Source organism: Euprymna scolopes, chromosome 18 (assembly GCF_053919585.1).
Source record: "Euprymna scolopes isolate OS-2025 chromosome 18, ASM5391958v1, whole genome shotgun sequence".
NCBI classification, from domain to species: Eukaryota; Metazoa; Mollusca; class Cephalopoda; order Sepiida; family Sepiolidae; genus Euprymna; species Euprymna scolopes.
Window position 1 is genome coordinate 3541063 of NC_136499.1, and position 13133 is coordinate 3554195.

General features: G+C 32.4%; 1 protein-coding gene across 1 annotated transcript in view; it reads right to left on the reverse strand.

Moving 5' to 3' along the window:
- The window catches only part of LOC145297484 (cAMP-dependent protein kinase catalytic subunit PRKX-like), a 255277-nt gene extending 243105 nt beyond the window's left edge, over nt 1-12172 (reverse strand). The window contains exon 1 of the mRNA XM_080143359.1: nt 10858-12172. Within this exon, the coding sequence (XP_079999485.1) occupies nt 10858-10993 (136 nt within the window). The 5' untranslated portion in view covers nt 10994-12172. The remainder of the gene's footprint in view (nt 1-10857) is intronic.
- Between the last annotated feature and the right edge of the window lie 961 nt (nt 12173-13133).

Here is a 13133-nt window from a genome sequence, read left to right on the forward strand (position 1 = left end):
TCTGACATTTTGTGCTGCAGCAAAAGAATTCTGCATTTTCTCTCCAAATAAAATCAGAATTCCTGTTTAAAACAAATGTTTTATCCTTTTGGACATTTTCTTCCATGAAACAGCAGACTTGCAAATGAGAATTCTTATGCCAACAAAATAAAAACACACTTGAACACAAACAGGTCATCTGTTTCCGATGGCCTCTGAAAACGAACTGACTCAGACATCCAGAGAGCAAACTAATCTCCTCTTCATCGTTGCAAGAATACATATAGATTGGTTTTTATACTCTTGGATGTGACAATGAAACGCGTTAATTTTACTGAACAACAGAATTGCAAAGGGGAAATCACAAAGACTAATCAAAACACAAATCCAAGGAACACAATCTTTTAGCTAAAAGCCATTCTTGCTTAGAGATGCATACAAATCTCAACTATTAAACCTCAGAAAAGCAAACTGACTGTGAAACGTCCAGATGGACAACTAACTACCACACATCTGATATATTTTGTCAACCCCCTTAACAGCGAGGATGGTAGTCGTGTTCTGGGTTTTAGTATGTGCTTACAAAGCCAATCCTGGCCTTAATTTTTTTAATGCTTTTCACAGTGAAAGCAGCTAGTTCTAGTTCAATTAAGAGGGCTGGCTACCTGTTTAAGTCTTTTAGTTTTAATTTATTTTAAATAAATTTAATAAAATAATCATGTTCAAATCTGTTAAGTAAGAACAATATAATAATGGCTTCTATTTGGTAGCACGTGGAACCTTGCTAATCACTCAAAAATTAAAAATTAAACAACAGTTTAACTGAACATTAAATTTACACCAAATTATTGAGTTATTAGTCATGTTTGTTTAATTTTCAAATTTTGAGCAATTAGTGAGGCTCCACATAACTGCTATGAGACCGCCATTATTTTTTGTTCCAATTTAACAGAACTGACATTGGCAAAATCTTTACTTGTTCTCCTTTCTTTCCAGTTCGTCCTTATCACTTCATCCCAGATTTTCCTTGAACTTCTCCTGTAGGATAATCCTGCTACCTCAACTGTTCTACATCTAACTCAGAAAGTCCATCAAGGTGGCCATAACATCAAAGTCTTTTGCTCTGCACAAATCTTCTTAATCTTTCTTGAAAGTCATCCAATCAGAGCCTGTCTTTAAAAATCACATTAAACATCAATCATATGATTACTATTATTTCTCTTCATGCAACGCATGTCCTCAATCCTCACTGGTCAGGTTTTTCTACCATAGATCATCACACTGAATACTTTTGTGAATACTTTTTATTATATTAATTCTTCCCCTTAGACAATAAGCAGCCTCATGGTATTGCATTCTACAGATAGAAAGTTCTTAGAGAGAAACTTTGTTCATGGAAATTGTGGAGGAAGAAAGAAAATTATATTGCTGTAAATGTCTTACAGGGAGGAATCCGTGATTGGAGCTCAGTCAAGCTCCTTCGATGAAAATAACGATAGAATAGATGCAACATAGTCCATATGAGCGTGTAGGAAAATATCGGCAGCAGTTAAGGATGGCTGGCTTGTGAAGAGATTAGCAGCAGCTGAAAATAGCACATATGCAAATTAGGAAGTGTGTGTGAGCTGGCACAAGAAAAAGAAAAAAAGGAAACTACGTAAGAGAGAAAAAAGTGCTCAAAGTAAATGGAAGTGTAAGGTCGAAGACAAGAATAGGTTGGCTGTGGCTAGCATGCAGTCAGAGGAAAGGGAAACATGGCCAGACAAGATGGACATGTGGCAGCAAGAGGCTGACTGGGATGCCATTAGAGATCACATCAGAGATGCCCCATGGGGAAATATCTTTTCTCTTCCAGCAGAACAGTGCACAAACGAGACTACTGAATGGTTCAAAGCAGCAATTGAAGCACATCTTCCTACATGGAAGTTCTGTAGCAAACACCACTTTCCCCAATAGTTTACTTCTACATGTGCAGCTGCCATTGCTCGGAGGCAACATACATACTGTAAATTTATCCAGCATAAGTCCTGTACAAACAGCCAAAAGTATATAGAAGCTAGAAATAATTGTAAGAAAGAAGTAGCAACAGCTAAGAGTAAATATACTGAAACCATCAGGAAATGCATTGAAGCACAGAAATTAGGAATTCGTGATTTCTGGAAAATCTACAATAGTGTAGTAAATAATGGGCAATCGACAATACCTCCACTATCAAACAATCATGAGATTGTTTACACGGCAACTGAGAAAGCTAACATGCTTGGCCGTCAGTTTGCCTCAAACTCTAGCTTGGACCCAGCAAGCCATTCCCTTCCTGATTTTCCTCTGCGGACGGAAACCACACTAGATGATCTGAAGATCACGCCTTCCCAAGCACATGATTTTATACAATACCTAGACACCTCAAAAGCAAGTGGACCTGACCTCATCCCGGCTGGGCTATTAAAAAAATGCTCTGTGGAGAGGCTGCTCCAGTTCTCTCTAAACTCTTTAACAAATGCCTTAACGAATCTTGCTTTCCTGGCTGCTGGAAAACTGCTTCTGTGTTTACAAAAACTTTGGCGAAAGAACTGACCCATTAAATTATCGCCCAATTAGCCTCCTCCCTCTTTTCGCCAAAATATTTGAGTCCTTAATTAATAAAGCTCAAGTCCAACACCTTACAGCTGCTAAACTTCTGTCAGACCACTAATATGGATTTAGGCGAGCCCGTTCTACTGCAGATATTTTAACTAATCCCTGAATGTTTATACCAAGCACTGGATAAGGGAGGGGAGGGCAGTAGCGCTTGATATATCTAAGGCTTTTGACAGGGTATGGTACGATGGTCTTCTGATGAAAATAAAATCCTATGGTATTACTGGACGAATGCTTAGCATAATTAGATCCTTCTTAAATGAGAGAAAAATCCAGGTTGTCTTCGATGGGCGTATGTCTAAAACATTTGATATAAATGCGGGTGTGTCTCAAGGATCGATTTTTGGACCTTTGTTATTTCTGATATTCATAAATGACTTACCTGATAAAATTGTCTCTGAGATGGTATATTTGCTGATGATACCACGCTCTATACCAGGCACGTGGGGAAAACTAATGAGTACATATCTAAGGTAATGACTGAAACTCTAGAGGAAGACCTTCAGTCTGTAGTGGAATGGGGTCAAAAACGGATGGTAACATTCAACGCTGCCGGTAACATCATATTCATGCATTCGTATATATGACACTATCAACCATGCTATGCTAGTTTGAAGATGGAATGAAATAGAATGTCTGAAGACATTATATGTAATCAAAGGTTCAAACACTGACCATTTGTAAATGGACATTTGTGCCCCAAAACTGGAAAATATGGGTTTCGACGATAATTAGATTGTATTTTCACATCCTTACAACTTGAGTAACTGTTGTTCATATTAGTCAAGGATACGTCTTCGGCACTCAGCCCCCCTGAGGTATCATTCTGTTCAGTCCTAGAATGTCCACCCCTTTTTGAGGGGTTAGTTTATTGCTGATCGCCTGACGTGCCTCTAACAGCAAATGCCGACAATGCTGTTCAGATATTTTTTTAGGCCAAAGTGTGCTCCACCTAGTACACTGGATTTTTAAACTTACACCGTCAACAATTCCCGACATATAACTTCATCGAAAGATGCATAACATTATAAAGCACCAGATACATGAATCTGGATGTGTCTCTTCCGGGATCATGGGGGAGGGGCACTGTATTATTTCATGCAGTGTGTTTTGGGCGAGAATAGCCTGATGGCGCCCATCCCTCTCTAGGCTCCGAGCACATACAGCACCTGGTATTTCTAAATGGTCACCCATTTTAGTACTGACTAGGCTCAACGTCGCTTAACTTGGGTGATTTAACAGGAACTGGTGTGTCAACGTGATTCTGCTGTACACCAGGTACATATTGTTAAAAATGAAATACTCACTTGACTTATTAAAAAAGACATCTTACATATACTTGATTTTTTTTTTTTTTCTTGTAAAAAATAATGCTATAAATTTGTTCTCAATATATTTTGTACATACAGTAAAACCCCGGGATGCGGTATTAAAAATTAGTAACAAAATACACTACAGTATATAATACACGTGTGTATAATCCAATAACATTATAAATAACACCGTAAGGCGGAGCAAATACCGTAACCAGGGGCATGAAAAACATATTCCAGATCGTAACCTGAAAAAAAAAAAAAAAAAAAAAACGTATCCTAAGGCCACTGTACCCCGGGGTTCTACTATATATATTACTTATCATTTTATCTTGTGTTTTCTCTCTTGATGTATCAAATTTTTATGAACTACATAGCTCAATAGTCTATAGCAGTTATAAACATAAACACTTCTTTCACCTCACAGAGAACAACCCCTGTAAGGTAGTTTGGTCACATAAATAATCAATCAACCACTAGGGTGTAATAATTTCAATCACACTATTGTAGAACTACTTTAATATTTTATTGAGTTTTACACAGCAGACACAAAGGGCTTTCTGACACCAATGAAGAAAGACGTCCTTTCTCTCGCCTGATCAACTTGACACCAAACAAGGTTATCCTCTAAACAAGGAAATATTGCTTGAAAAACTTCGACAATCAACCCTTTCTATTTTTTTTCATTGTGACAGGTTTAATTTTTGACAACCTACACCCAACAGTGCAGACTGCAGGTCACTTCAATATATTATTGTTTATAAAGGAGTTTATTTTCATTTCATGGCCCTTTTTTGTAACAAAATATTATAGGGGGTTGGTCTTACAGTCCATGTTAAAAAAAACTCCTATAAGTTTGAGATTTTTTATGTAAAACATTTCTTGATTCCTTTCTCTCGAAGAACTGGCAGCGGTAAGAATACTATACACGTGAACGAACCCGTTGTGTATATCAACCGCTACTTCCTGTATCGGGGGGGGGGGTGTCGTCATTTTAAATTGAAATTGGTACACAACTAATAAACAAACCTCCGATATACTAACCCTATGTCATCTGTTAAAAAAAAAGAAAAAGAATATATATATATATATATATATATATATATATATATATATATATATATATATATATATATATATATATATATATATATATAAATGTTTTGACCTATAGCGGAATGATAATGATCCGGATATAATTAGATTCCGATTCTTGTTAAATCTTCAAATATATATTGTATTGTCGCAGAGTTGTTTTTTGTTTTTGTTAAATCAATTTTCGGATTAACTTTAAAATCCATGTAATATGTGCACATTTTTTCGCAACTACAAAAACACTTCCGTGTGGGATAGGGTGATCTAGATTTAAATTTTATTGATATTTTTAAATTGATAAATATTTAGCATTGGCACCAGCAATGGAAAATTAAGTTTGAAAAAAAAATAAATAAAAATAAAAGAATTACTTTTGGCATCGGAAATTAGGAACCAAAAATCCTGACTCCGATCAATCGTCCCAACACTATTAGAAACGAATTCGAGAAACATTTACGTGCATTGCATATGCGTTGGAAATCTCGTTTGTTGAAAGAAAACCAAAATAAAAGTCGGTATTTTTTATCCGAGATTAGATTAAGCCCCTCCCCACTTTATTAGCTGATCACTTAAATTTAAATAAAGTTGTTTCGGATATTTTTAACATGAAGTTTGTACTGGTTAAATTCACAACGTTTCGGCCGATATAAACTTCGACCTTCTTCGGGAATCTTCATGTAATTTCGAACTGTGGATTATCTGAAGAAGGACGAAACTTACATCCGCTGAAACGTTATGAAAATAACAATCAAGATGAGAACAGTAATCCGAATAATTCAGGCATACTTGTACTCATATGTGTAAGTTAGTGCTTCTATAGAATTGGTACCGAGGACCAAGGTTTCATTTAAAAAACAAAAAACAAAAAAAAAAAAAAAACAATGTGTTTTTTAAAAAAAAAAAAAGGTTTTAAACTTCGGACTTTACAGGTAAATTTCTAAAAAACGGGGGTTTTTGTTTTAAATTTGAATATATTATTTATTGACCTTTTCTCTTCAATTTGTGATATATAAAACTATTCAACATAAATTAATTATTTACTTTTTAATAGACATTTCAAAATGAGAGGCGTGAATTATTCGACCTCCTGTCTTTCTAAGCTTATAACTCATCGAAAAATGTAATTCAAGCCCTTTTTTTTTTTCAATTAAAGGAGCAAGGACCAAGGTTTCATTAAAAAAAAAAACAATGTGTTTTAAAAAAAAAAAAAAAGGTTTTAAACTTCGGACTTTATAGGTAAATTTCTAAAAAACGGGGTTTTTTTTTGTTTTAAATTTGAATATATTATTTATTGACCTTTTCTCTTCAATTTGTGATATATAAAACTATTCAACATAAATTAATTATTTACTTTTTAAGAGAAACTTGAAAATGGGGGGGGGCGTGAATTAAAAAAAAAAAACGTTTGTCTAAAATATTATATTCGATTTATTGGAAAGAACATAAAATTTCACATTGACCCTGAAAATATCGTAAAATTAGAATCAATAAAAAAATTTTGATAGATTTTTAAAGTTTAAAAATTGAAAAATATTGAGTTCGGAAAATTCATTACTGTTTAAAAAAATATATATATTTCTATTACTTTTAAAACAACTGTAATAGTTTATTTTGGAAGTATAATCCATAAAGAAAATAAATAACCCACTTTTAACAGAGAAATTACGAGATTTTTATATTTTAATGTGCAGCTTAAAAAAAAAAAAACTCGTTAAAATTAATGTCATTTGCGACACACATCATTAACTTAAAAAAAAAAAAAAAAAAAAAAAAATTTTTTACAGATAACCAACATCTGCACTTGTAATAGTAGTAGTTTTTATTTCTCCATCTTCACTTTTGGTAAACAGTAAACACTAACCTCTTATGACATGGGAGATCGTATTCGTAAAAGTTTATAATCACCAACAAACATTAAATACTGACTCCCTTGCTAAGGAATTATTTCATTTTACTCGCACCCAACCCACGTTATAAAGTTTAGGCATTTCGTTTAATGGTGTAATCAATTTCAGGTGTGTTTGAGAAATAAGTAAAAATGTGTTACTTTTTTCTACCTCGCCTTTTGAACGGTATATATATATATCTGTAAAAATATTTTTTTATTATATATATATATATATATATATATATATATATATATATATATATATATCCTTATTTAAGAAGCTCAATGTAATTACAGAGCAATATAGAGAATAAATGATATAAAGTTATTGGAATATATTTTGTCATTTATTCTCTCTCCCTCTCTCTATATATATACACTTAGGTAGAATCCTGGCCAGGTTATTTTTTTTTAGATAGGCTTTTCAAGTTAAATTCATTTTGACGGTATCTTTTGAATATTATTCGGTGAAAGTACAGAATAATTGATTTAAAAAAGAAAAAAAAAATTCCCCTTTCCATATGTTAAGAAATTGATTTAACGTTATTGTTTCAATGTTTTAGCACGGCCCGGGCTTTCGTTAAGATTGGTGCTTCTTTGTTTACAAAACCATTCGGCGGACAAATTTTAAGGTACGGATGACCTAAATGTAGCTTTTTTTTTTAAAGCAAATATAAATATATAAGTTTTATTCAAACGTCTATTTTTGAAGTTTATAACAAAATTATAACCTTTTTAATAAGAATGTGGTCAATGTACACTGGTTATCCCACCTGCAAAGAGTGTTTATTCCGAAAGCCGTTCTTAACATGGGGAGGTTGCGGGTGTTTATTCTGAAAGCCATTTTTTTTTTTTTTTTTCAACCTCCCCGTGTTAAGGACTTTCGAAATAAACCTTTTGCGGGTTGGACAACCAACCAGTACACCAAAAATTTGTATGCATTTTTTTTTTTTTCAATCAAGCGTAAAAAAGAATACAGTTATAAAAAAATATTTATGAACTGTTTTTTTTTTTATCAAACAAACAAACAAAAAAGTTAATAAATATTTTTATAACAGTTCTATTTTTATGCTTGATGCAAAAAAAAAAAAAAACAACACCTGATGTTCGATTTTTTTTTTAAAAAAGTTCATAAACATATTTTTATTATAAAGATTATATTTTTTTAAGTTCAAATAAAGATTGTTTGAATAAAACTTTTATATTTGCTTAAAAAAAACTACATTATATACAGTGTTAGTCATCCGTACCTTAAAACTTGTCTGACGTAACTTCTGCGAATGGTTTTGTAAACAAAATGCCAATCTTAACGAAAGCTCGTGGTGCGTATTCTGCACAAGTATATAATTGTCAAAACATGAAACTCTTATGTCATTCGTCTTTAAATAGAATGACAATCAGAAACTTCACATTTCAGGCATTTTTATTATTGACAAATAAAACAAACAGGTGCGAACTAAACAGAAAAAAACAGGACATTTAATTTAGCAAACAAATGTGTATAAAAAAATAGACGTCCTGAAATTAAAATATTCGAATATATTCTTTTTCAAATTTTCAAGTAAAAAAAAAAACAAAAAAAAACTCTAAAGTTTTTAAAAAATAGAAAAGAGAGCAGTAAGTTTTTATTTTCATTATTTTTTTCCTGCTACAAGAAAGAAATCGATTCTTATAATATATATATATATATATATATATATATATATATATATATATATATATATATATATATATATATTTTAAAATGTAAAAACTACACGTGTTCGATTTTCAGTTCAGTTGCAATAAAAGGGGCCGTTGTAATATCTCGTCTAATTTCTCTTCCTATTTATTGCAGAATACGGATCGAGTTTTTTTTTTTTGTTTCTTTTTTGCTTTTTCTTTAGATAAGTCAATTTTACGGTATCTTGTTCATTAAATTGTTAGAACAGTTTTTTTTGTTGTTTTTTTTTATCCATCCCCATATGAAGGAGTTACTAAATAAAAACGTTATTTCAATACAGTCCGTATTTTGCATTAGCCCAAAACTTCGATAAAATTGAACTTGTTTATTTTTAATCTGCAAGAGTTATTTATTTGGACAGTCGTTTTGTAGGTTTCGTGACAGCAAAAAGTTAGATACTGGTTAGGTTTTTAATGGAGGGAGCTCCCGAAAAAAGGGGAACTCTGGATTAAAACAAACAATTGTCTCGGTCTATGTCTTTTCCTTCCCTGATCGAGGATAGCGTCAGAACAGGTACTACTACATTTGTAGCCGAAAGTATGACAATCGTTATTTGACGTGCAGGCTATTCGTATATTTGTGGACTGGACCTTTGAATATTTTTTTTATCGTTATAATGTGTTTCTTCGGAATTAAAAAAAGAAGATTGTTAATGTTAGTCGACAAATCGATTGTTTAAACATGTCGTTTTAAGCAAAAACAGCGGTATTTTATTACGACCTGCCCCAGCGTAGTATAAACACCCCCAAACCAAAACCACCCAATGTTAAGAACAGTTTTCGGAATAACCCCCTCCCCTAACCTCCTCATGTTAAGAACGGTTTTCGAGGTTGGTGGTGTTTATTCCGAAAGCCGTTCTTAATATGGGGATGTTGGGGCGTTTATAATACGCTGGGGCAGTGCAGTGGGGCAGTGGGGCACGTCGTTTCTGTTTTTAATAATAATAAAAAAAATGTTCCATGAAAAACTTTCCCGTTAAGCAATTACGGATATATCTTCTCTTCCACTTTATTTACTTTTTTTCATAGTTCTTTCCGGAAGTTTAATTTTTTGTTATTTATTTCATGCTTCGGCCATAGTTTAATATAATGTTCTCCCCTAAATTTGGAGAGCAGGTGCGTGAAATAAAATGGCGTCTCCAATTTCGGTAATAAAGTGTAGAAGCACCAAATTTACCAAAACAATATTACGGACTTAATTGTCGAAAATAGTAATATATTAAAAAATTACGAAAATTCATCGAGTATAACAACTGCTTTTTAGAAAAATAAAAAAAGTCTATCGCTATTGACAACATTGCAACCATGAAGTTCCATGAACAAGTAATCTAAAATATTCGTTCAGAGTTATGTCCCCTTTGTGTAAACTCTTCACTGTCTACTTAAAAATTCTAAAAACAATGCAATTTTACCAAATTTCCCGTAAAAATTACTTTTAACTACAAATAACTTTCTACTCGACGAATTTTCATAATTTTCGGATATATTACTATTTTCGACATGACAAATATTATTTTTGCTTGAAACAAAGTATTTAAAACAAAATTATCTCTCGACTGTATCCCCCCCCCCAAAAAAAAAGCACCAAAAAAGATTATTGAATGATTTTGTTTTTGTATAACAAAATGTTCTTAATATAACATTTTGAAAATGTAAAACTAATTTTGGTGGAAGATAAACGTATAGTCACCATCGGTTTTAAAACATTGAATTAAAATTCCATTCAAGCCAATTATAATTTTCGTTAAAAACCAATGATCAAATTTGGACGAGATATTCCAACAGTTTCTATTTTGACGAAGCTCCCCACGAGGGCCGGGTGTGACACAAGTACCACAAAGCTCACCAAGATCTGCATTGAACCAGAACCATCTATGAAAGAAATGTTTGAATATGACCGATCAGGATCCCCCGGTATGGGGCGTATCGAATCCCTTTGACGAGGGAGACCCTTTTCTATCGCTGAAATGAGGGGGTAATGCGTAGGAGGATAACTTCCTGGTACCGTACCGAGCAGAAGCAAAAATTTAATTCAAGTCAACTGTTTCTATATTACAATTAAATTAAGTTTGCTTTTTTTTATTATTAAAATAAAATCACACACAAAAATAAAGAAATAATTAAACATTAAAAATTATTTTCCCCCCAATATTATATAATTATCATAATATTTGAACATTAAATTCCGTTTTGTTTGTATATGTTTGAGTTTCTTGGACTTACCGATAGTCGTAAGAAAATCATATTTTTCCAGTTTGTTTCCGTTTTTGTCGTCATCTTTGTCCGGTGGTGGGGCATCCTTTAGATTATTATTCGACGACCCGTGTTTACGGAGTCTGGCTACTCTCGCCGACGCCATGCTGAGGACGACGAGGAGAGGAGAGAAAGAGAGAAGAAAAGTCTATATTTCTTGATTGTTTTTAAATCCAATGTCTTTTTTCCCCCTCTCGTATTGTCGTTAATCAACTCGGTAACCAAAAATGAAAGAAGACAGGGTATAACAAATAATCCACCAGCATCGAGAAATGTCTTCTTTTTTACAAGTTCAACCAGTGGTGGTTGGCATGGGAAGTTGTTTCAGTGGACCAGTGCGTTTTTTTGTTTTTTGTGAGGTGCGCTGCCTGCAAACCGCGTGTGTGCGTCAAGGTTTTTTTTTCTTCTTCTTTTTCTCACAACAACAACAACAACAAGTACTTGAAAGGAGAGGGGACACTTAACAAGACTGTATATGAAGTTGATGTGGTCAAGATGAGAGGATTCCCCCTTTTGGGGTGGAAGGAGGGGAACGGTAGGGATTTCCCTTCACCCTCAGGTGATGCTATTACTAATCTATGTGTTAATTAAACAAAAAGATTTCGCGTGTCTGCGTTTCGTTTCTCGCCTATGCGTAACTTTGATAAATACACATTAAATTAGTTGTTCATTTATTTACTATTAATCGAATATTTTTAAAAATAAAAAATCAGAAATTAAAAATGATTTTAAACATTTTTTTTAATGTAAACACCGGGTAACGCCGAGTAGGTACAATTACGTAGAATAAAAAAAACAAAAAAAAACATTAAAGACAAGGGAAGAAAAAAAGAGTCTTTTTGTTTTTTGTTTTGTTTAAGCGGGGACAAAAAATTAACAGAAGAAACTAAGTAAGTCGTGGAATAAAACTAAAATTATCCTTATCTCTGTCTTTTGTTTTTTGTTTTTTTAAGATGAAAAATTGATGAGGATGGTTGGTACACGGTATTCGTCTTGATTTTTCTTTTCTTTTCTTTTTTTTTTTGTGTGTGTGATTTAAATCAAACGATGGTCCACTCCCCGATGAAGGTATTTATTCTCCTCCACACTGGGGACAGTTTATGGCACAACAAAAGCCTACATGGAGAAGAAACGTCCGGTAAAACTGAAAACCAGATAAGAAGCACCGACGACGAATAAGATTTGGCAGGTGCACGTGGTGGAGGACCAACTACTTCAAATAATAACACACACACACACACACACACACACACACACTCTCTCTCTCTCTCTCTCTCTCTCTCTCTCTCTCTCTCTCTCTCTGTCCCTCCCTCGAAGAGAAGATGGAGAAAAGATTGTAAGGATTAGCATTACTTTCCTATGAACTGCTTGGGTGGTTTTGTATTCATATTATTAAATAAAGTAAAAGATATCGACACTTTATTTCTCATTAACGTCTTATAGAGTTTTGACTTTGATTTTTATTTCGTTTTTACTATTATTTTTTTTTAATTATTAGTGAATTATATTTCATAAAAAGGGTCGAAATAAAACTGAAAGCCAAAAAATATTTTTGATAATCATCTTATTTATTTGATATGTATTTTTAAAAGTTAAATTTAATTATTAATTAATTTAAAATTAAATTTAATTATTAATTAATTTAAAATTAAATTTAATTATTAATTAATTTAAAATTAAATTTAATTATTAATTAATTTAAAATTAAATTTAATTATTGCAATATCAGGAATGAAGAATACGGACCGTGCTATTTTTATTTTTTATCTTTTTATGAGATTTTCATATTAAATTCAATTTTTACGATATCTTGTTTTTTTTTTTAAATTAAATTGTTTGGTGAAAGTACAGAATAGTTACAAAACACTCTTCTATCTTCCCGTGTTAAGACTGAGTTTCTAAATAAAACGTTATTTAACAATCCGCATTCCGCATAGAACGCAATATCGTTTTTGGTCATCAAATTATTAATTGCACCAAATAATAAAAAATAAAATGTTGTTAAAGTGGTATTGTTTTAATCGTTATTTATAACATTTTCTTTAATAAAATGTTTCGAATGTTTGCAATATTTTAATATATAATTATGATTTTCAAACTCCAAATGACTATTCGACAATTTAATTGCTTCCAAATTTCTTTCAATTTTTGAAAGCCACGAAGTCATTCTTTCATTTCAGCAATTTCAAAAGAATAAAATGCCTTAATTATTTTGAAAAGAAACCGGGATGCATTCTGACAGATTT